This window comes from Mus musculus, chromosome 10 (genome assembly GCF_000001635.26).
Source record: "Mus musculus strain C57BL/6J chromosome 10, GRCm38.p6 C57BL/6J".
Taxonomy (NCBI): domain Eukaryota; kingdom Metazoa; phylum Chordata; class Mammalia; order Rodentia; family Muridae; genus Mus; species Mus musculus.
The window spans coordinates 20540461-20565757 of NC_000076.6; the positions used below are offsets into that span (position 1 = coordinate 20540461).

The following is a 25297-nucleotide window of genomic DNA, read 5'->3' on the forward strand; positions in this document are numbered from 1 at the left end:
TTTTCTGGTTAATACCTTAGCCAAACATTTATACTTATTACTCAGGGACAATCTCATCTTCATTTTGTTTTATTTTGGCTCTTATATCTTAGTTTCTGTTACTACATTCAAGAAGCTGCCATTCAGTCTCTCTCGAACTTTATTCTTTATCCCCTGTTCTAGCAATTTCTCTCTTTTTTTCTTCTGCATTAAGTTGTGTTCCTTTGACTCAGGGCCATCAGCAACTCAGTCTCGCTTCATCTTTGTCAAACATTTGCCAAATTGCATATGAGCTGATTTTAAGTTCTATCTTTCTACTAGTGATAAGATGGGATCTGCAGGCTCTAGAGCTTCCCCAGAACCCAAGTGTCACTGCTAAAGTAGCAAAACACTCAAGACATTCAGGACTGACTTTGGCTGAGACACACTTGGAAGGGAGGGCTTGGAAATCTGTAGTTTGAGGAAATTTAGGGCAAGTGTAAGGATATAAAACTTATCTCTTAGAGCAGTTTCTTAGCATCTTTGAGACAGATATCAGTTCCAGAGAGGCAGGTATGGAAATGCCAAGAGAGACTGACAGGAAAGGAACACTGCTGCATGTATCTGTAGACTTTGGCATATAAAGTCCCAGGTACTGTGTGTGAGCTCTGTTTACTGTTTTCATTATGGTGAGATGAAATCTGCTTACTGTGAAGTGTACTGATGACCAACGCCAGGGACTGTGGCCCATGCGGACAGAGCTCTAGGGCAGAGCACACACTCTCAGCTGCTTCTGTGTCCTCACTTCTAAGGTTGTCCTTTTAGAGATTAGCTCCATGTGAAAGTCTGTGCTCCCATGCAGTTAAATGGGGCTTGTTCAAAGCAAGCATGAAATAAAGGAGAGGAAATGAGACTGTCTCTAGGCAAAGAGCAGAGGGTATGGGAGGAACATCAGTCAGCAGCAGCGAGAGCTCATTGGTAGGGCCAGGTAAACAGCAGACTGCACAGTCCATCTTTGAAACCATGCTGGAGAATGCACTGTTACTTGTAAAACAAAAACAAAACAAAGCAAAAAACCAAACAAACAAAAACAAACAGAACACGACAAAAATAACAACCACCACCAACAACAAAACCAATGCCCAAACCAAAGCAGCTTGGGAAATTTTATGTATATCATACAAGAGATCCAAACATAGTACTTAAGAATTATAAAAGCATGCCCAGAACTTAAATGCATTTGTACTTAAAGTTTATAATTATTAGTAAATTACAACTTCTATTGAAGAACAAAGTACTATTGTACATTAGTTTTGAATTTAGAAATTCACTCCTGTGTATTCTTTTACTTTAAGAGCTATAATGACTAATCCCAATCTGCTGTAAGAATAGAAGACTAAAAAACGATTCCACTAAAAGGAAGAATGCCAATTCCTGTTTCTCGAATTATCTGTTCTTGGAGAAGAGGTACTCATTTGTGCACTTAATGACAGCCTGCAAATGATTTTATTCCTTCTGATAATATTTCTCACATATGAAAATGCATTTGAGTGGCTGACAAGAAAAACATGTGAGGGAGAATACAAAGAAAATAGGATGTTCTCTAGACGCTCAAAGAACAGGGACTCAGGGAGGGAGGAAGCAGACAAACACCAACTATAACAAAATAAAGTGTTTGCCTGTGAAATACATATTAGCCAGGGTCTGTGTGGGTCTGGGAAGGCACACGGCCATCGTGGGTCATTCATTCTGGCCCTAGGACTTCATGTGGGTAACAAAACCCATGTATGTCCAAGTCCCTGGGTAAAATGGCTAAGTGTTGGCACACAGCTTATGCATATCCTCCTGTGTTCTTCAAACCATTTCCATCTCTCATATAATCACAATACTGGAGCAAAGTGTAAATTGCTACTCTAGAGCTATTTAAGGAATGACAAGGAAAAGTCTGTATATGTTCTGGACATGTGTGATTTTGTTATTTTTATTTTCAATCCACAATTGACTGAGTCCCCAAGTGAAAACCCCACAAATATAAAGGGCCAACCATAGTTCAGCAATCTTAGAAAGGCTTTGTGAAGGACCCTGAATATGGGTATTGCCTTAAAGAATAGGGAAACTGGGGACCTGGAAGAAATCCATTTTAAGCCTTGGTGACAATGAATGGAGAGCTGAGAGGAGGTGGTGGGATTCTCGAGGAGGAGGAGAGAAGAACTCAGAGGCCATCAGTGACAACCAAGCCTGGGAAAGTGAGGTTGTCCCGGGGAATCGAGAGCCCTATGCAGGATGAAAGATCGAGATTTTTCTTTGCAGACACTGGAAAAAAATTACTGAAGGATTTTGAAGAAGGATGAGGTGAGGAAACTATGGTTTTAACACTGGTAATCTAAATCCCAGAGTTGAAGGAAGAGATGTGGGGAATGTATTGTTGTTGGACACAACAGCAAGATCCAGAGAGAGCAACAGGGGTCCAGGCCAGAGCCCCTTGAGTGAGCGGAGGAAGGAGGGTGTGAGACGGCCTCCAGGAAAGAACCCCAGTGTATACATGCTATGTATACAATGTATGCATGTATATATACAGTGTATACATGGTACTCATTTACCAAGGATAGAGAGAACTCCAGTGCATACATGCTATAGTCAGCATTTACCAAGGATGGAGCAGTGTTTAAGGTCTTTCTAGATTGATTTAGCAGTATCAGCTTATTTAATCCTCTTAATAACCTTATCCGAAGGTTCCTATTATTCCCATTTCCTTTTATAGAAGAGAGACTGAGCTACCATGGGGTTAACTCGCCCAAGGTCTCAGATAGCCCATTAGTGTGCATGCAGGATGTAAACAGCTTTAAATCTCAATTCTGTGCTTACAGTCTCTCTAAGCCTCCCTCAAGGGCTTGGAGCCAACTGCGATTAGGGAGCAGGAGAAAACTGTCTTACATTTGGATGTCTGTCATTCAGAAAAAGGAATTAATGGAAAGCACATGTCTGGTTCAAAGAATTTTTCTTTTTTCCTCCTTCATTATTATTTACTATTTATTTATTTAGTGTAAGGCAGGGTCTCATTCTGTAGCTCAAGTTGGCCTGAGACTTATCATGTGGTCCAGGATGGCCTCAAACTCACAGTGATTCTCCTGTCTCAGCCTTGAAATGTTAGAGTCACAGTAAGATCTAGCATACCTGGCTTGTCTTTTGGTTTGGATTTGCTCTTACGTTCCATTTAGAGGAGGGATGACATCGTCAATGACATCATTCACTAAAGCTACAGACCAAATGTAGGGTAATAGGCTAATGTCCACAGGCGGCAGCCTTAGAAAAATGTTATGAATTAATATTAGAATATCCTCCTGTTGAGGCTAATTGATTCTTCCCTCAAAGCAATTTGTTCTCTTCTGAATGAAATCATTAAGCCCCGATGAGCGTTTGAAAGGACGTATGAATTTTTATGAGTGTGCTTTGTCTCACCAGCTCTCCTGTCAATATTTTGAGTGCATGGAGAACTTTAAACTAGCAAGTGCTTGTTTTCACACTGAAGCTACAGGCAGAGCCCACATTCATAAATGCACTACCAGTCTCCTCTCATTAAACCCCGGATTCATCTTTCAGCTAGTGTCGCCTAGCACAGTCCATGGTATACACTAAGCATCTGATAAATGTTCCCTGAATCATAATGATTAAAGTGCTCACTCTTCAACATAATTTATGTCATGCCCGTTACCTAAGACACTTTTAAATGCTAGGCTAAGTGTCAGTTTAAATCGTAGAGTTCTGGCATTGGAATCCTTTGGGAGATTTTCTTGTCTGTCTGTCATTTGCTGCTCAGGTACATTTCTGATATTTGTGTTCTCTTTGAAGTACATGACAGGCAAGAGCTAGAAAGGAAACAGGCTGTGTTCTTTCCTTCAAACGAATCCCGTGCTTTCTTATTTTTCTGCAACCAATGCCCATTAAAATAAGAAGAGATTTAATAAATAACTAAAACATAATCCACAATCCAGGTTGGAGACACCAAAAGGGAAGGAAAGTATATATAGAATTTGGAGTTCTGTGGTTGAATCTCAAAGTCAAATTATTTCTTCAAGTAAGAACAGGCTCTCCTGGAGGCATCTGAGCTTGTATCTGCTGCTGCTGAGAATCAAAACTGTCACAATGTTTGCACCCCTAGTGTTTGGGAAACTGGTAATTCTTTACCCACTTCCATCCATCCCCAGCCCACCCCCACCCCCATCTTTGATGCCTGCTCTCCAAGTGCTGCTGGAACCTTTGAGGGCCAGAGAGGACCTGTTCCCCACACCTTCTCAGCACTGGAGACTTCTACCTAAATATGGTAAATATGCATACTCTGATACAGAAATAACACATATCAGTAAAAAACTTTTAGCCTAAATTAAATATAAAAACAAGTTTTTTAACTGAGCTTTTTTTTTTCTTTTTGAATCATGAGTTTTGCCCCAACAGCAGGTACCTACAGAAACCACATCCCACCTTAAGTGTGAATCTAAACACCTAGCATGTGTTCTGTTCATGTAAAAGTTTTGTGACTCAGACTATTAAGATCCTGCTCTGGGGGAATCATGAGACAAATGTTGAATCTTTCTGAACTATTCACCTCATTTCTAAAACACGGGGACTAGCTAATTAGATGATCTTTTGCTTCAAGAAAGGAAAAACAGACAAGAGTCCTAAGAGTGTTTCTCTCATTAAACTACAAGATGGAACCTAGTAACTGCCGAGGTATTCTGACTTGGTTATTCAGTTATTAGAATTACTCTGGAAACACATTTGAGAGTGAGCCACACCTGGGACAATGACCAGTTTAGGGTCACTCTCCACACAGCCATGCATCTCATATGGCATGAAAGTTCCCTCCAGCCTGCTGCCTAGAGCAGCCACCCAGGGCATGCTGACCTGTCACCTCCCCAGCCGTTCCTTGCCCTCTTCTGCCTTCCCTGGCTTGTAATTCACTGTAGCTCATCTTGAATTTCTTATGAATGGATATTTCTATTTATTCTCTCAGCTTTCCTTTGTTCACCCTTTTATTACCTAACAAAATACCTCAGCTGTTTCACCATAAAGGAAAGAGTTCTAGTATTGTCTAAAGAAACATGAATACAAATATTGGTGCCCTTCACAAGGGAGAAGGAGCCAGTGGCTTTTGTCTTTAGAGTCCTATAAAGTGATTACTGATGCTGTTCAGAATTTCTGCAATTTCATGGTTTTTTAAACACTTAAGTCTAATCATCTGTTACCACAGGCAGTCAAAAAATATACACAGAATTTATAATATTGAGCTTCCCTTTTTTTCAGTAATAGCATGGAAAAATGTTGCGTGCGACCTATCAGTTGCTTTCTGGGAAGATGGGAATGGAGGGCAGGGATGCTTGAATTTGGTTTTGCAGTTTGAATAGAACATTTTCAGTTGGGTGAGCCAAAGAAAGACATTCGAAGCACAGGGTGAGATTTGGAGGCAGGCACCACTTGATGCACAGTTTCTTAATAAGGTTGTTAAGTTTCCATTGACTGAGGATTGTGAGGTAAGTGATATAAGAGGATTCATGTAGTTTGGATTTACTTTGGTGCTTTCTCCCACATCTCCCCCACACCACCCCATATACAATGGAAAACAACCCAGGCTATTACTGCCTAGGTCTAATAGTGGGAATGATGCCTTTGAAGAGCACTTGTGGCTTGCAGAAAAGACACAGGCAGTGGCCAAAGACAGGCTGAGGGCCAGAAGGAAGGCGACAACTCAGAAGGCAAAGCCACACATCTCCAGGTTCATCGTCTTGGCCCTGAGCTGGTGGGTGAGAGGGTTTTGTGCTCACATCAAAAATTGTGAGACTTTTCTTTCCCTGAGAAATGGGGGTGGTGGGGGGGAACAGATGAGGCAAACAGGCATCCCGGAGGAGGCATTTAAACTGCCAGTCTCATTGCAGGCCAGGTGAAGCAGATGTGGTGTGAGTTAGGAGATGGCAAGGGGCAAGGGAGGAACCAGTGGGGAGGTGTGAGAGGCTCAGGGTCAGGCATCAGTCCACATGACATGTAAAGAATTATGTGCGACTTTCCCTCACAGACAGGCTGGCAAGAGACGAGTGTGGACGGTTTATGAAGGGGAGTCATTTGAAATACGAACTTTAATCATCTCAGTCAGCTACACGAAGCAAGGGTTAGCACAGCTGTGGTGCCTTGCTTGCATCCACTGCCTAGGTGGCTTCACTCTCCCTTTCCCTGCTACATGACATATGAATGGCTTTCCCATTACCTCATTTCTTCTGACCAAGACCCACTTCCATTGGCTTCCCACTTGCAGATGCCACACAACCTCAGGCCACTGCCTCACTTTTCCTTCCTCAGTGCCCAGATACTCATCGTTCAGTAAAGAGCATTAGTTTCTTTTCTTCCTCCCAGACTCCCCCCCCCCCGCCCTGAGCATTACTTTTTAATAATATTCTTTATCAACGATTGATTTGGCAACTTAATGGAAAAACGAACGACAAACCTCTCTGCAATAAGTTATCTAAAACAAAACCAGGGGAATTTTTATTCTCAGCCCATTTCCGTGAGAAAAAGGGAGATGATTTTTGGTCTGTCTTTCTGCCTGTCCCATCGCTCAGTGCCGATGGCATGTCAGGATTCTGCTGCACGGAGATGGCCGGGACATAAAAGGCATAAACACACTCCTATGACTTCTCCAAGAACCCACTTCTTTTTACTCACCAACAGATTCCCCAGAGGAAGGGAGCACCCAGCCACCAGTTGTGGCATTTGCAGTTTAAGAGCCCCCAACGGTATCTTGGCTCCCCTCCCCATTAGACACACAGGAAAGATCCAACTGACTGTCCCATCCCAAACAGCACATTCTTATGACATGAAAAAGCCCTTCTGACTCATCATCACCACACTTGTGGATGACCTGAGCTTTCTTCATCTCTGTAGGGGTATTATTCATCGCTTGCCCAAAGAGGAAACTGAGGCAGAGTAGTTGAGTAACTTGCAAGGATTGAGAAAGCCTGCAGACCACACTCAGTTCTAGGAGCACAATACACATCACATGTTGCATGGTTGAAAACTGGAGGATACATTTTTTACTTAAAGACATGCACATAGCAACCTAAAGGAATTACTCTTTTGGAGACTCTGCTAACTATGGACAGGAAATATTGGAGTAGGATGGACATTAAAGAGAATCCGATTGCACTCTCTGCTGTTGGGGTCCGAATCGCAGAAGGTTTGACCTGGTTAAGTCCGCAGGGCAAGCCTGCAGCAAACTGACCCGTATTCTAAGTTTGTTGATTTCCATTCTAATACTCCTGCATCTATCACGCTCAACATAGAGATGCTTTTACAACAGAACAAACATTTGTAAGTTAGCCCTTGAACCCTGTCCATACAGCTTGCCTCCCTTCCTTGACCCAAGTACTGGACCCAGAGTGATGAGACCTGTCCGGGTTACCTTCTGCACTCCACAGTCAGTTTACCTGGGAAGCTGTGGGAAGCATCTTCATTTTCCAGAATGCCTCTCGGTTTGGTTGCCTGTAGCTCACTTTTGGACTTCCAAACCAGCTTTACCATCCTGATCATCTCTGGCAAGTCCCAGGGTAGCGGCCCCTGCTGGCACCCCGGCCTGCTGCTGAGGGAAGAGGGTAGCACAGCTTCTGGGGCCGTCCACCTCCTGCCTAGTTCTGCAGAGTGGAAGTACCGCTCTAGCACAGGCATTCTGCCCTGTTCCCCAGAAGAAGAGGTAGGGCTGCCGCCGTCGCTGCTGCTGCTGCTGTTCCTGCTGCTGCTGCTGTTGTTGTTGCTGCTGCTGCTGCCACCAGAGGGGAATTTCTTCCCGGGCAGCTGCAGGCAAACCCGCGTGAAATCCTCTCCAGCCTTGGAAAGACAAGCCTCCTCCAGCCTGGCACAGCCTTTCTGGCTTTCCCAGCCCCTGCACAAAACACTGGCGACGAGATGAGAGAGACGAGACCGCTGCACCGCCTAAGGTTCCTCACTGCTGAGTCTCTGGACTCCTTCCTTCCTTAGAGATACAGCGCATTTTCCTCTTCTCTCCCAGGCACCGAATTCACAGCACTTAATTAATCCCAGGCTACAGCTGGAACGACAGCGGGAGTGGGGAAAGCCATGGAGGAGGCTTCAGCCTTCGCCTTCCCTCTTCTTCCTCTTGTTTTGTTTTCTGGGAGCTTTTTTCCCTTTTTTTTTTTCTTTTTTTTTCTTTTTTCTTTTTGCTGCTTGTCAAGTTTGTCAAGTGGCTTAGCAGTGAAAGACTTCAGGCAAAGACTTGGGGCCCCGCTTTGCGTGACTCTTTGAGCGCCCCCCCCCCCCAGACTAGTTATCTGGAAGCGTCAGGTGAGGGGTCAATCTATGGCACAGGAAGCCTAGAAGCTTCCCAGACTCTGGTCTTGCAAATCACAAGGAACTTTGAGCAAAAAACCGGGAAGCTGAGCTCTGGCGTGCCTCCGCAGCAGCCTTCCCTCAGGAGGGCCTGGTGGGGGGCCTGCCTTGTCTGTTCACAGTGCGGCACAGGATGGGGGTGGCTGGATCCCAAGGACCACAGTTCAAACACTCTCCTTCCTCCTTCCAGACCCCACCCACTCTACTGTCAAAGTTCTCTGCAAACTAACCGGGTTTTGGTCCATTAGTCAAATCCCTTTGTAACCTCAGCTGCCCTTCAAGTTGGAAGGAAATAACATTGAATCACATTCCAAAGCTGACTGGAAAGAAGTGGATTAGGGAAGTGTCAGAGTCCTTATGCATATGCACAGGGTGTCTGTTTAGCTTGGACACGTGGATCGGGATGGTTAAAAACCCATTTTCAAAGGGCAGTCATCATTTTAAAGGGTGTTAGTAGGGGGTCATAAATGGCCTGAAAAAGAAAGTGTGGCTGGTTCTTTTCAAAGAGACCACACTGTGGGCTTAATATCTGGGCCACTGACTACTGCGTTCCCCACCCCAGAGCGGAGAATTGAGGACAACTGTGGGCCAGGCCTCTTGTTTCCTGAGGTTCAGAGATGAAGGCGCTGACCCTGGAAGTCAGAGCCAACACGGCAACAGAGATGCCCCCTGTCGCTTATGTGAAAGGCCTTGGACATAAAGGAAAGTGGGGTGGTATTGGCTTGGCGTTTTTGCCAGCAAATTGGGTTTGTAGGAACAATTTGAACTTGTACATTCACTCAGAAAGGCCCTGTTTTCTTGAAAGACATTGTAACAATCCTGTCTTCCTCCAGGCTCAGTGTCTCTGTGTTGCAAAGGCCTTTGTTTTGCTTGGCTCTTTATTTTTGCTGATGTACAAGTTGTTGCTCCCGCTCTACATTCCTATGGCTGGTTGATCACACGATCCTTTGATGTTTCTTTAGGGGAGCATGGAGGAGATTTGGGGCCATCTCAGGCTGTTTTATTCTCACTGTTCTGCCTTCCTTGTGTACTCTGTTTTCAAAGTTGAAAGCAGTAAAGCCCATCACATTTTTTCTTTGTTACTCTTCTAAAACTATGCTTAGTTAATAAGTTTGATTTTTAATAATGAATTATTTTTTTCTCTTCTCTTTTCTTATGGATAAAAAAGTATATTGTGAACTTGCTTTCTTTCCTAGTAGATGAAAAAGGTCAATACCTCTCTCTCTCTCTCTCTTTCTCTCTCTCCCTCTCCTCCCCTCTCCCTCTCTTTCTCTCTATCTATCTATCTATATGAGTGACTACTTTTCTGAGAATTTTATATTAAAATATTGCAGCTTTTCTATAACAACGACATATTCATACAACCCAATAGGCAGAAATCAGTGATCCACTCTATCTGACAGATGTCTTTCTTTAACTCCCTCTGTTGAGATAAAAGCATTTATAAAGCAATTGGATGTGTCTGCAGTTTGACAGCTCTTCCATTAGACTCAGGGCGTCAAGCACCGCAGGAATCAGAGACTTCTATGTAACAAGCACATCTAGATGGCTGTCACACTCCGCGCCACACTTCCTAAATAATGTCTTAACCTCATTCCTCAGTCACAATCCTCCCTGACTTGAAGGGTTTCCTAAGTGTTTGACTATTTTTATTTTTGCTCAGTTATTTTGCAAGAGTACTTAGCACCAGGATATCCTGACCCTTGAAACAAAGGGGTTAAGAACAAAGAAGACAAACGTATGCTATGATATATCTCAGATGCTAATGGATTAAGAACACAGATCTTCCCTGTAGGTTTCTTCAAGATTACTTTTTTTTTTAAAGCCAAGACTATACACTTCTACCGCATCTTCTACACTGTCCCACACATTTCCTGGAATCAGAGAAGTTACAGAATGTTGGGTTATTGAATATGAGTGAGTGAGACGCGTTAAGGCCAAGCAACCATCATTTCCAATTTTCATCCTTAAATGGGACCTACTTCATTTGAAGGTCTATGTGTTGAAAATGTTTTCTTAATTTAAAATATTTCCCCAATATGGGATTACGTTCCTCCCAGAGCAGAAGTGCAAGAATACCACAAGAAAGGTCGTTCTCAGGGTATTTCTGGCTCACACAGAGACAGGAAGCACAGGAAATCTTGCGAGAAAGCTTGGCTCAGGAGACTTTTGGCTCAAGAGCAGCCCCTGAGACCAGTGGGAGTTGATGAGGTGCTTGCTCCTACAGACTAAAAGCTCACAGCCACAGTGTTTCTCTGAAAGGTGGCTTTGTCACATTTTGTAACTAACCTCAGGCTAAGATGTCTCTGGTCTTTCAAATAGTTACCTTAGGAGAGTGTGCCTATGAAGTTGTGATTTCCTTCACTCAGTGAACATCACTTACCTTGAGATACAATGGAAGCCGGAAGTCTGGGCCACCCAGCTTGGGGAAACACATGAGGTGTTCTATACTCATGAGACTTGTGAAGCAAAGCCTCATTTGTTGGAGAATTCTCACAAATGTTGCTATCAGAAATTAATGTGCTATGTATGGACAGGAGGTTTCAACATAGACTAGTTCTGAACCCATCTTCCATTCAAGTAAAAGAAAAACAGGATTCTCTGTGTGTGTGAATGAAGTGTGATATGAACTCTCCAAATCCAGCCAGCCTGTCCCAGCACTGGGGAGACAGGCTTGGTGGGTAAAGTCCTTACAGGGGAAGCATGAGGCTGCATGGCTCTCCACTGCCCATGGCAAAGCTGGCTGGGGAAGCCTATATCTGTAATCTGAGCTTGAGCAGAGGTAGGCAGACCTTGAGGCAACCAATAAGGTGAGCTCCAGGCTCAATTTAAAAAAAACCAAGGCAGAAAAGGGATAGAGGAAGACACCTGATATGGACCTCTGTCCTCCACATACAGAGACACTTACATATCTACACACATATGCATACACACACATCTATGCACATGTATGCATTCACCTACACATATGCACTTACACATCTACACACACCTGCACACATCTACACACATGCACTTACACACCTACATACATGCATGCACACATCTACATATATGCCCTTACACATCTATACACATGCATACACACATCTATATACTGCACACACATACATATACACACACATATACACATCTACACACATGCACACACACATATACACATATGTACTTACACATCTACATACACACATGTATACATATACACACATGCACATACACATCTACACACATGCATGCACATATATATACACATATGCACTTATACATCTACATAATGCATGCACACATTTACACATACGCATATACACATCTACACATATGCACATGCACTTACACATCTACACACATGTGTGCACACATATACACATACAGGTAAAGAAAAAAACACAGAGGGAAGGAGGAAGGAAGAATTGAGAAAGAGCTTATTCCAAAGGGAATTGGATTTAATCTTAAAAACTGCTGTATGGTTGCAGCTTATGTAAAGAAAAGAAATTGATAACTCTAATAGTAAAATTTATTGATTTGATCCTTGAATTAAATTGAAGAACTAACTGTTCATGTTCTAAGGGTTGTGAGAATATTGTGTAGATTGCATGTTTTATTATATTATATATTATATTATGTTATATTATATCATATATAATTTAAAATGGAAACCAACCATTTAAACACATCTAACATTCTAGAGAGCATCTTCTTACTATGCAAACTTAGGAGCATATTTGTTGCCATTTCCTTTTCTATGGAGTCTATTAGCAGATCCGTCATTTTAGCGATGAACTCACTGAGATGATTCTGGAAGAAATTCACCCTCCTAGCCATCATTCATTATCTTCTATGAGTGAGGGTTCTGTTGTATTTCACACCTTTTCCTTCATCAATTCAGCTCAAATATGAATGTGTACATTTCCTCTGCCCCTGCGCCCAACCTTTTGTCTGCTCTGGTTTCACAATCGCAATTCAGATGCAATCCAGAATGAGCAAGGAGGGAAACACAGGTCTTTTAACTTTGTTTAATACAGCCCGAGTAGAAGAAGCTCAAACAATTTACAGTGTCCTTCACGAGAAATAGAAATGTAATAACTCTGGCCTTAGCTAATCTCAAGGAACTATGCCAGAATGTAAGGGAAAGAGTTGGGTTACCAACCAACCATACAAGGCAGCGTGGATTTCCACTGTCGCATGGACAGAGGAGAGTGGGTGCGGTGAGAGGACGGACAGGAAGTAGAAGGGGTTCGGCTGACAGATTTGGAGTTCGATTTCATAACAGGTGCCTAACTTCTACTCATGTCGTCTTCACTCTGCCATCAGGTGAAGCTATGCTGCCCCTGGGTCCCTGGGTCCTTTCTCAGGAACTGGGAGCTGCTGGGCTCTGCTGCTAAGATCCCGGTAGAGGGGGATAGCCGGGTTCTGGCAGATGGCAGCCCTCCCTTGACTTTTAGATATCTTAGGTAATGCTGAGTTTACTGTCTATGAAACATTTTCAGCAGCAAATGAGCCTTCAGTAGAGCAAGGGTGGAAGTCAAAGCAGCAGGAAGACTTGCTTTGCTTCCCCGAGTCTTCCCTGCTGCTGCTGCTGCAGTGGCTCTGTTCTAGCCAGGAGCAGTGCTCAAGCCTGAGACCCAGGGATTCCGTGACTGGGGCCTTTTCAGGATTTTTGATTCTGAAAATTTATAAATGGTGGAAGAAGATACTTGTCATAATTTTATATTTAAGTCTCTATTGAAAAAAAAAAAAAACCCAAGACCAAACCAAGGAGTACAACAACGGAGGCCGTGAAGAGCCTCCAGGGCTCCTTATCTAAGGGTCACAGAAACTGCGTTTCAGAGCGTGCTCACCATTAAGTTTGACCTCAGATTTAATGTCTTATCTGCGAGTGGGTGAAAGAGCAGTAAACACCTTAGCCATCACAGAGCAAGCTTTTAAGAATTTAAATAGCTTAAAATGGAAATGTGCTGTAAAATTTAATATTATTATTTTAAAAATTTAAGACGTTGTCCTTGGCTGGGTGTGGGGTTCACATCTGTAATCTTGGCATTTGGGAAGCTGAGGCAGGAAAATTACACTTTGAGGTCAGTGAGGCCCTCTGTCAAGACAACAACAAAAATAACAAAGAAATAAAGCTGACAATTTAAGTTCAAATCTTGACTATTTTTTAAGTGGTCTATTACAAAGCTAAAAAGCCCAACCCATTTATCCTTAAAACTGGTCCCTTTGCAAGTTCATCCTTTTCATAAGAATATAGAAGTCTAAAAAATTAAAGACAGAGCAACGGACAGATATTATTGGGGCATGGCTCATAGGGGAAAAAAAGTAAGGGATTGAAGAAATATGGAAACCTGCATCAAGTGAAAAATGACCGCTGTGCTCATTGGTGAGGCAAGGACAGTGTGTATGAACAGAAGTGGGTCAGTAGGCCAAATGTTCTTCCCAAGGGCAACACTCATGAATTATGTTTGGACTTCTAGCCTGTGTGATCTTTGTGTGTTATTTACTTTGTGTGTTATCTTCTGTGTAGAACCTCTCCACGGGGAACTGCTTTTCATCTACAGTGACTAACAGGTGTATTTGATGGCCACAAATTGTGCTGCTTTGTGTCCTATGCCCTTACCGAGCATGTGTCTCCAGGATGCCCACTGTCCCATTTCCCCAGACAAACTTATGAAAACCCCAGGCTATATTTGTCTGGGGTCTTTATTCTTTGAACAGTGTTAGAATCTCAATTACTCTTAATGGCTTTACTTTTAATCTGTGTTTTTAACAGAAGCAAACTGTGCAAAACCAAGTATAGTGTTTTAAAAGTTTGAAATAGGTTTCTGCCTTCTTGGTTTTGTGTGTATATGGTACACGTCTCCTGAGTGCTGTGGAGAACTGGGTTGGGTTTAGAAGATCTCAAGAAGAATGGAGGGGAATATTATCCTCAAAGAACTTCTGGAAAAATGACAAGGCAAAGGGTTTTCCTTTTTAAATGATAAAAACAAACAAGGCCACTAGTAATGTTGGAAACATTTTTCGTACAAGCAATACAACAAAAGAAAAAGAAAAAAAAAAAGGACAAAGATTTCTAACGGGACCCATCTCTGCCCTTGATGTTCATTTGTGTATGTAGAGTTCAAAGTCAGCGTGGGAGAAGGAAGTTTCATCTAGTTCATGTGTGGGGAGTGCAGTCCTCCTGCTTCCCAGGATTCCTTCATTTCTCTTCTTGCTTTTATCTATTAGCTCTCTTAGTTATGATCAACAAGTGACTTCTATACTAAAAGGGGGTCTCTGGTGGATTCTGGAGCAATGCTTCTCAAATGTTAATACGTGTGTGGATAACCAAAGAAACCTTTAACACGCAAATTCTTTGTGTTCAAATATGTGTATGAGTGTACACACCATGTGTGTGCAAATATATGTGTGTGAGTGTTTGAGGGGATGGATATGTGCATGTATGTACATGTGTGTGCACGTGTGTACATAGGCATGTATGGAGGTTAGATGAGGACTTCCAATGTTTTGCTTCACCCCTCTCTGCTTACTCCTTTAAGTTAGAGGCTCTTACTGAATCTACATCCAGGCTGACTGGCTAGCAAGCCCAAGGTATCTTATTTCTACCTCCTTTCATACTGAGACTACATGAGTGGACATGGCCACACATAGCTGTATATGCTAGAGACCGAATGCTTCTGACACAAATGCTCTTACCCACCATCCCTCTCCAGTCCTAACATGCAGATCTTCATTTGGAAAGGTCCAAGTGAGGATAGGAAACAAACTTTACATCTTCACATTTTTCTTGGCCGTGACAAGAACCACATTCTGAGTAAAAGGCTAGGAGACTCCCACGTGACAGCGTCTTCTGTCTGCCTGGGTAGGAGTTTTCAAGTCATGCTGACGACTCTTAAGGGAAACAAGCAACTGGAAACCGTGAACACAAGAACTAGGGCCGAATCCAGAGTTGTTCATGGTATCAAACTACAGCTTGGCTTCTCAATTTTGTTTCACTCTTTGGTCGTGATGGTTGCTGTTACGGCAGAGCTTTAAGGAAAAGGCTGGCTGTTAAATATAAACCACTGCATCCACCATGGTCTTCAACTTTATAACCAAACACTGTTTTCAGTCTTTTTTCTTTTAATGTCTGTTCTCATCAAATGTACAGCAAAACTTGGGTCGGTTTTCCAATTCCTCTTTCGCTTAAGCATATTATTATTATTGTTGTTGTTGTTGTTGTTTTTGAGACAGGGTTTCTCTGAATAGCCCTGGCTGTTCTGGAACTCACTCTGTAGACCAGGCTGGCCTCGAACTCAGAAATCCGCCTGCCTCTGCCTCCCAAGTGCTGGGATTAAAGGGATGCACCACCACTGCCCGGCTCGCTTAAGCATTTTCTTCTACTCCTTCACACTTCTTAGTATGGTTAGAGAGCCCATCTTACTTTTGCCATGGTTAGAATATAGCAAGGTTCTGAGCCTTTGAATTCCATCATTCGTCATACAAGACCAGTCCTTTCATGTGAGTTACTAAAGATTTACACAAAGTGGTCTTTGGGTAAAGCCTTATAATCTTTCCCACTGTACTATCCCGAGCATGAATGGGTGGTGACCAGATGATTCCACAAAGAAATAAAGATGGAAAGAGAAATAGAGAGGGAAAACAGGCATTCATGGTGCCAGAGCCAGTGGCCAACAGCGCTGCTGACTTAAGAGAAATGTTCTGACTGCTGCTTCTCATTCCGCCTTGGGGAAACACGACACAAGGCACAAAAAGATAAGTAAAATAAACTCGACTGCAGGCTGCACTTTTTAGCAGGTATGGGCTGGAATTCCTGCAGCCCCAGCTGTAGTATTTCTGAGCATGCAGTGCCGGGAGCCAGAGGCATGTGAAATCAGCTGGAAGACAAGCATAATCAAGAGCAGGAGGCTAGAATACCGCCACATTTATATGATTAAAAATTTGTATAGTTAACTAAACAAGAACGCTTAGGATAAATGAAAGCATCTGGCAGAAATCGCAAACACAGCTTTGCTGTATTATTTTCCATTGTCTTTCTTTTTTTCTTTTTTCTCCCTAAGCCTGAGTGTTTTGCTCTGGTAACAAACACCTATATTTCCTGTCACCCAAGAAGAGAGACTACAAACAAGGAAGAGAAAGCTGGGAGATATTAGATTCCCAGTAAATGCACATCATGTTTGTTATTTTACATGGTTCTGGTTGTGGTTGTCAGCTGAAAACAGAAGGTGAAATTAAAGGGGGTGAGCAGATAGCCCCGAGCAGTCCAGTGTGCCATATAAAGAGACAGGAGCTTACCAGGTCTTTTGTTTGTCTAGTACATAGTAGTGCTACTAAAATAATAGCACCACACTCACCGAGAGAGTCCCGCACTCTATGGCAAAAGATTTTCTATGTCTTTCTTGCTAATTCCCTACCCCACCTTTCCTTTGAAACTCTAGTGATATTTCATTCTTCACTGTAAAAATGACTGGGATCTTTTGGTATCTATTATATGATGCTAACTGATCCTGGTCTATTTTGTTATTTCGGCTTGTAGATCTAAGTGCTCTTTGTTCTGTTATCCTTCCAACATCCTTTCTACATCCTCTAACGCTTCCTAGTCTTAGTTTTCTGACCTTTGAATTTGCCATTAGCGTGATCTCTGATGTGTATATGTTCCTAGACCTGTTGTCTTTATGTTTCATGTCTCAACGAGAGTACCAGGGCTCAACTTCAGGACTGCAAGTCTAACCTGTCATTCAATTTCATTTACTTTTTTATTTATTTTGAGACAGGGTGTTGCTATGTTGTCCTGGGGACCTCCGTACTTGTGCCTCAGTCTGAGAAAGAGTGGGGGTTTCAGATGTGATTGTAACCGGTGATGGTAAGCCTTTCTGGCAATGCCTTATCTGTTCCACCTTTCCCACTCTCGAACTCTGAGGAGACAATTGATTGAACTACCGCTGCACTGTGCTGTTTGACTCTTAGCAAGAGTCTCTTAGCTTTTGAAAGGTTTCCGTTGAGTCTTGTTTATCTTTCCTAGTGGATGTATTGTACATTGGGTACACCTTATAATCATGCCATTTTCAAATTGTGATATAAACAAGCGTGATGGCAGCTATTCATATTGTTTTGATATGAAGAGAATCATTCCTTACAAAACCATCCAAATCCCTTTGTGGGATATTTAATGATTTCAAAAATAGCCTCCTATTTACCTGGTCTTACAGACTCACTCAAACTTTCATCAAATACATGAAATTTCTATGGAAACTGTATTGTTGTCTAAGCATGCCAGAGGCATTCTGATATGAAAGACAGAAAGATGGACTCTCAGGATGTCTACATTCTAATTTCCAGACCCATTGATATGTTCATTGTATGCTAGAGGGGAGGTCAAGGCAGAAGCCTGCATTGTAACAGAGTCCTGGGCCACCCTGAACTCTGGACAGGCCCTGTATAGTGATGGGAACTTTCTATGCCAACAACTATGGTGGAAAGAATCAGAGAGATGTACTGTGAGAAATATTCCCCAGTCAGTATGGGCTTGCCAGTGGAAAGTGCCCATGGCCAAGGTTGCAGGCTGCCTCTAAAGGATGGAAAAGACCAGAAAATAGAGTCACTATCAGAGTCCCCACAATGGTGCTCAGACTTGTAGAGAACTTGGGTTTTAGACCTCAGATCACTAGAGCAAAGAGAAAATAAATCTGAAGTATTTTAAGCCGATTAGTTGTGATTTGTTACAATGGCAATAAGAGATTAATCTGTTATTACTCCCACTGTGTTCATTGTTAGGAAAGACTTGGCCATGTGTCTCATCCAGAGAAAACTGTATTTTCCTTATGAAATCTCAGAATTAACTCCTGTCTCTTTAAACCGAGAGGGACATCTGATGAATTTCATCTAACCGTAAACATAACTTCATTTGCCTTTGGGGCCCTGTCCTGAATTTCACATTAGTTCAGAGGATCTGTTGATTGGTTTATAACTATGCAGCATGAGATTTTTACCTCAGTCAGTTCCTCGACATGCGTGATTATTGCATCTGCGTCATGCTATAGTGTTCAGCACACAAAGACAGTGTGCCTGACTTTCTCTTTCTCGTGTAGTCTAGGGTGGACTTACATAGTCAAGGATGACTCTGGTTTTCCTACCATGTGTCCTGAGTGCAAAGACTAAAGGTGTATGCCATCAGGTGTGCATTTTGTGGTATGGGGATTAAATAAAGGGAGTTTCTGCATGGTAGTAGGATGCATTGTACTAATGAACTTACATCCCAGCCCTAGTTCCTAAACTTATTTTTTAAAATGAATTTAGCAGAGAGGAGGAACTACAGCACCACCATGCAAGTATACAAATGTGTCATAATTAGCTTTTTTGGTAATGATGATTATAACCAGCTCTTTCGTTATAATTTTATCCTAAACTTCACAACTAAAAATTTTTTTGAAAATTTTGAAATTGGAAAATGATTATATAGCCAGGCAGTGGTAGTGCACGCCTTTAATCCCAGCACTTGGGAGGCAGAGACAGGTGGATTTCTGAGTTTGAGGCCAGCCTGGTCTACAAAGTGAGTTCCAGAACAGCCAGGGCTATACAGAGAAACCCTGTCTTGGAAAACAACACAAACAAACAAACAAACAAAAGATTATATGTATAGGAATGCAGATTTGTACAATTGTATGTATAGTTTTCTATTTAGTAGAGGTTTTAAAGCTGAACTCCAGTGATTTTAAAGCCTGAAGATCATTCTTGTTGCGTTTGTTAAGTGAGTTGATATTGTGTTCCTAACAAACTAGTAGCTTAGGAGGAGTTCTCATTCGAACAGAGCAAAGAAAAAGGAGTCACCGGATGCCCCAGTTTTAAGGGAATTTAGAAATGCAGAATTATTTCCATGTGATCATGCAATGGGCAGTTTTGGGTTGTTGCACCCAAATACCACAGGCTGGAGGGCTTAAAGAGCAGAAATGGATTTTTCCTATTTTAGCAGCTGCAGAGTTCAACATCAATTGCCAGAAGGGCCTGGCTCAGGCTAGGTTGCACTCTGGCTTGCACACCTTTCTTATGTGTCCTTATACGACAAAGAAAGAGAGACAGCAAGCATTATGATCTCTTGAAGAAGCCATCTCATTATGTGGGGAGATCAGGTAGTCATCTAATTTTTTAAGATGTCTGAGTGAACCGCGTGCAATATGTTTCTCTCTGGTTACATTGAGGAGGAAAACTGTCTTTCTTTCTTTCTTTTTTTTTTTTTTTTATTATTGTCTTTCTGATTTTGAGACAGAGTCTTGTAATGCACTACTTTCTCTCAGAGTCTTGTTTCTGTTTCTTGGAGCGGGGTTTTGGCCTCATCTTGCTTGGGACTTGCTATTTAGCCAAGACTGGAGGTCTTGTATCTGATCTTCTCACTGCCACCCTCCAGGCACCGGAATTACAGGCATGAGCCACCTTGTCTTGTTTACTTCAGTACTCTCCCTTTAAAGTTACGTGTGTGTGTCTGTGCGCTGGCAAGGAGGTCAGAGAACAAGTTCTTGCTCGAGTTGGTTCTCTCCTTCATTCTCATGGGACTTGGGCATCAAACTGATGTTGTCAGGCTCAGTGGCAAGTGCCTTTGACCACTGAGTCATCTCCAGCACGTTCTTGTTGAAGGTAATGGCTAAGGTGACCTTATTCTTGTGACAGTGCCTGTGACACTGATCCTGTCCCTGATTGCCCTGGCTGTGTCCTGGAACTATGAGATTGCTGACAGGTAAGTAATCTGCAGCACAGCTCTGGTCTTTTTGACCTTCATTCTTCGGTCGGAAGAATCAGAGAACGATGATATGGAACTGGTGAGCTGAGCTTACAGATCTGTGGAGATCCTGAACAGATAATCTTCTTCTTGGAGCCAGTGACTAAAGCTGCAAACCATTTCCCAGTGCCAGCTGTGTCTGTTTGCTAACCAGCTTGGCCAGGAATGGAAGGAAAAGAGCCCTAAGTGTTTCCAAGTGTTAAGGAAATGCCTTGGCTCATTCTTTGCATGGACCACAGTCCATGGCCACTCAGATCTGGCTGCCAGCTGATGTTGGTCCTGTGGAAGGGTGTTCATAAAAGCAGTCGGGGAACAGTGGGTCAGGTATCTGCTTCCCGACTGTTAGTCATTGGCTTAACTTTTTACATGGTGTGGCTAGTCACTTATCTCTACACATGAACTTGTCAAATATAATCCTATAAATTCCCCCTCACTTCTGTCTGGCACCTTCTTTAACAAAAGTGTTACAGAATATTCAAGAACATTTGATCTTTATGTTCTTACATTTGAGGAGAGCAGGTATTTGAGCCCCTGAGATCAGCCACGCAGTAGCCCCCAAAGCGGTCTAGATTACAATGTACTCTGAATTAGTGCTGTTGTGTTTGTGGTAGAAGTACGGAGAGAGTTCTGTGTGGGACAGCCACAGCAGTTTTGAGAAACCTCAGAAGGGATACTTGGTGTTGCAAAATCAAGTCCTCCCTTTGACCTCAGCCATAGTTTGGTTTTCTTGAAATTATTGAAGGGTTAGAACTTTCCCCCATTAACATGGTCGGTAAAGTCACGTTTTCCCCGAAGAGTTCAAACGTGCGAAACAAGATCTTGCTTACAGAATCAGCTCGAGGCTTCCCTTGGAATCTAGTCTGTTGCTGCGTTTTTCTTCTTTCTAACCTGCTGGTCAAATGCCCAACTTTTGTGTACTTTTCCAGTTGGTGTTTCTTGGGGTGTTTTCTATACATCCTTTGAAGACCATTTCCAGCAAGAAAACCATGCATAACGCAGTGGATAAGCTCTGTTCTTAGGGCAATAATTATTAAATGAATTTGCACATGGAAAGGGTATGGATGGCATAAAACCAAGCACAGAGCAGGCCTTCAGTCATTTCCATGCTATCATCTCTTCCAGAGCAGCACTCTCTCCTCTCTAAGCTAGCACCACTACTTCAGGCTCTGCACCAGCACGAGTGAGAGTGACGATGCGAGGGGAGAAAGTGGGGGAGGCAAACGAAAAGGGAAACAGACGAAGGACATGGATTTGCTGTGGAATAAAAAGAAGATAAAGATAAAAGAGGAAAGAGATAAAAGAAGAGCCGGGCTGGGAATGTAGCTCAGTGACAGAGCCCTTGCCTAACATTCATGAGGCCCTGGGTTTGATTCCCCAGTACCACCTAAACCAGGATGGTGGTGCACACCCATACTCCTAAAATTTGTCATGTAGAGGCAGAAGGATAAGGAACTGAATGTCATTCTTGGCTACATAATGAGCCCAAGATAATCCTGGTTTCTGAAGGAAAAAAAAATTGCAAAACTTCACTAGTCATAACCGCCCCCCTCGTGGTGTGTGTGTGTGTGTGTGTGTGTGTGTGTGTGTGTGTGTGTGTGTAGTGCATGTGATTCATGCGTGTATTGTCATGTGAAAGTCAGAAGACAACACTAGGTATTCTTTAGACACTTCCCACCTTTTGATTTTTGAGACAGTCCTTCACTGGCCTGGAACTCTCTAACTAGGCTAAGCTAGTTGACCACACAGTTCCCGGGATTTGCCTGCCTGTCCTGCTCAGCTCTGGGATTACAGGTGAGCACAACCATTTCCACTTTTAAAAACAGCTTCTGGGGTGCAGCTCAGGGCTGCTGCTTTCCAGGGAAGACGATTCACTCACTGACTCCCCTCAGTTCCACTGTCTGACTGGCCGCTAACTTAAAGATTCTCTGAGACCTTGATAGCTTCAGGCCCTCTTCCTCACGATTGGTCAACTGCCAACTCTTTGCCTCATGGTCTAACTTTTAACATGTGTTTCTGATCATAAGGGTCTTTCCCCAGATCCAGTTCTAGAAAATACGAGCTAAAATGTTATTTTTTAAAATTTTTTGCTGGATTCTAAATAGCCATGGACACTGAAAGGAGAGCTAAGTTCTCCCTGGACCTATTAGAGTGCAATTATTCCAAAAGGACAGTTGTTTAAAAGTGTACAATTTTCCAGCTCTCCACAAAGTATGCATCACTAAGTTATCTAGGGCTGTTATGAGGAGGTATGGTCTGCTCTCAGCCAGCTCCTTAAAGCTCCTCCTGAAGCACTCTGGGAAAGTCTCATTTTCAGGCCCGAAAACATCATTGAGGGCATTAAAGTAACAATTTCATAAATGAGTTTTTTTGTAACCTGAACAAAAAAGTAAAACCATTTTTAAAATTTGTTTCTTTCTCCCTTTTCTTTCCCTTCCTCTTCCTCCTCCTCTTCTTCTTCCTCCTCCTCCTCTTCTCTTCCTCCTTCTTTTCTTCTTCCTCCTCCTTTTTTGCTTTGGGATAGTTTCTATAATAAGAGAACTCAGAAGTCTCTTATAATGGTTTTGGCTGATTTGGATACTAAAAAAGGTTGGAGAAACTTATAGTATTGAAAGAGAGCAAGAGAGCCTTTCCTCCCTCCTGTCAGAGAGCAGGGTGGAGAAGGAAGGGCGCTGCTCAGAAACAGAGGACAGCTACATCGTGGCACCACTCTGAACTATCTATCTTCAACTGCGCTATTCAAGAGTGGGGACAAACATTGCTAAGCTGTGTGTGTGGTTGACTGGTGACATATTTGGGGTCACAGTTACATCAAAGACTTAAAGTGGATGGTCTTAAGCTACTGACTTCTCGTTAGGGTTCTTCTCAGCTCAGAGGGACAAGATTCATGTTTGGGGTCATCAGATGTCTATGAGCTTGTCAGTCTTGATGCTCTGATGGCCATCAGCTGGAGCAAGTTGTTGTCTGGATGTGGTGGATACCTGTTTGGTTAATGATCAGTGACCTCAATGGGCATCTAAAACACAACTCCTAATTTGGGAAGCAGGAAGGGGTCTCATTGTGGCCTGAGGCAAGCTTAGCAAGGTTCAGTACTAACAAACAGCTAATTAGAAACAAACTCAAACCAAGCAAGCAGTTTCAGAGTCCTTGGGAGAGGAGCATAAATGAGGGAGGGAAGATCCTACTGTTTCTGAAACTATGTTTCTTTGAAAACTGAAGTCAGGCAGAAACAGGGGCTTGGTGATCAAAAGAGAGGGTGGCATGAGATGAGGTCCCAGCAGACAATACTGGACTCTGTAGCTCATAGACTGACTTCGGTGTCATTCCAAGTACGACTCTGGTGATGGTCTATAAGATTTCCTCAGTGGTTTCAGGAGAAGAGTGGAGAGATCTATAGCTTGCATAGGACCACCTTGGTTGCTCTGGGGAGACTAGATTATGCAGGAGCCAGAGAAGAAGCAGAAATTAACCAAGGGACCGTTAAAGTTCAAAGCAGGAAAAAAAAAAAGATAGCATAGCTTTCAGGCAGCAGTGACAAGATTGGTGGAAAATAAACAGTTTAGGAAAACGTTCTGGAGGAAGGTTTCCTAGATCATCCTGAGGACGGGTCCGTGAAAACAAAGGAATGTATTTAGACCTACTTACGCATGCAACAGAGGCCGAATGTTTTAAGTTTGGGATGCCTTTCAGATATCTCAGTGTGTGTCAAGTAGGCAGTCTGAGTAAGGAACACAAAACAAAAGCCAGTCCTTAGATTCATTAGGGAATGATTGTACAATATGTTGCTTAAAAAGAAACAAAACATTTTGCTAACTCAGTCCAATCACCCAGCCCAAATGAACACTTGAGAAGTATAAGTATGTACTGAAAATGCTAAGGATAGAAATTGGAAAGACAAAGCCTGTGTTGGTTGTTATTGTTGTTGTTGTTTGTCAACTTGTCACAGGATCATTGGGAAGAAAGATCCTCAGCTGAGAAAATGCCACCATCAAATTGGCATTGTAGGCAAGTAAGTCTGAGGGGCATTTTCTTGATAAATGATTGATGTGGGAGGGTCCAGCATGCTATGGACAGCAACACCCTTGGCAAGATAGTCCTGAAGGGAATACCAAAGCTAGCCAATTGTAAGCTGGAGAGCACACCAGTAAATAACTTTCCTCTATGGTCTCTGTTTCAATCCCTGCCTTGACTTTCCTGAGTGATAGCCCCCTACAAGAAACTGTAAGCCAAATAAAACCTTTCCTTACTCTTATTGTTTTGGTTAGGATGTTCATCATAACAACAGAGAAGCAAGCCCTTTTTACTCAGAGAAATATTCATGGAAGGAGAGGCAGACCGTAGCACCATTGCTAGAGTGCATTGATATACAGGTTAAGAAATATAAGAAATTATGCTGTGAGTTGTCAGGGACAGTTGAGATGAGACGTGACCTTAAAGACAGTCATTTGATAGGCCTGATTCTCTTGCCCTTAATATGGTGCGTATTAGAGGCCATCTGAAGAAGATGTGGATGGTGGAAGAATATTATATGGACAAAAACCATATATGTAAAGTCTCTATGATCTTAGACAAGGACACAGCTATCACAGGACTTAGCCTTTTCCTCTGTGAGGAGAGAGGCTAGAATCTGATTAGTGGTCTCTCTCCTGAGAGATAGTATGGTAAGAGATCAGGGCCCATGAGAATAGTTTTCAATACATTTAAGAGCTACTTAGTATTATGAATTCTTCAATATATGCAGTGCTTATATGCACATATAAACACTTAAAATCATAAATATACACATACCTAACAGGATAGCGGAAATAAGAATCTAAGAACTCTGGGTTCAGAATAAGATACTTGGATAAGATTATGTGCATCACTACAGATGTTAAGCTTTTATTTTTACTTCAATTCTATCAGCTCAGGTGAAGTCAGAATAGAATCTTAAGTAGGATTCTCTAGAGCACTTGTTCTCACCCTTCCCAATGCCGTGACCCTTCAATACAGTCCCCCATGTTGCAGTGACCCCCCACCATAAAATTATTTTGTCGCTACTCCAAAACTGTAATTTCGCTACTGTTATGAATCTTAATGTAAATATTTGATATGTAGGATATCTGATATGCAAGATATCTGATACAAAGGATATCTGACATGGGACCCTTTTGGGGTCTGACTCACAGGTTGCGAACCACTAGTTTAGAGTTT

At 42.5% G+C, this 25297-nt stretch overlaps 1 protein-coding gene across 2 annotated transcripts in view; it reads right to left on the bottom strand.

The window, feature by feature from the left end:
- The window catches only part of Pde7b (phosphodiesterase 7B), a 328027-nt gene that overhangs the window by 143409 nt on the left and 159321 nt on the right, over positions 1-25297 (bottom strand). The window contains exon 1 of one of the 2 annotated variants that reach the window (NM_001347366.1): positions 7431-7868. The exons of the other annotated variant lie outside the window; for it this stretch is intronic. Within the exon in view, the coding sequence (NP_001334295.1) occupies positions 7431-7668 (238 nt within the window). The 5' untranslated portion in view covers positions 7669-7868. Of the gene's footprint in view, positions 1-7430; positions 7869-25297 lie in introns of those variants that run through there. 2 annotated transcript variants of the gene reach the window in all.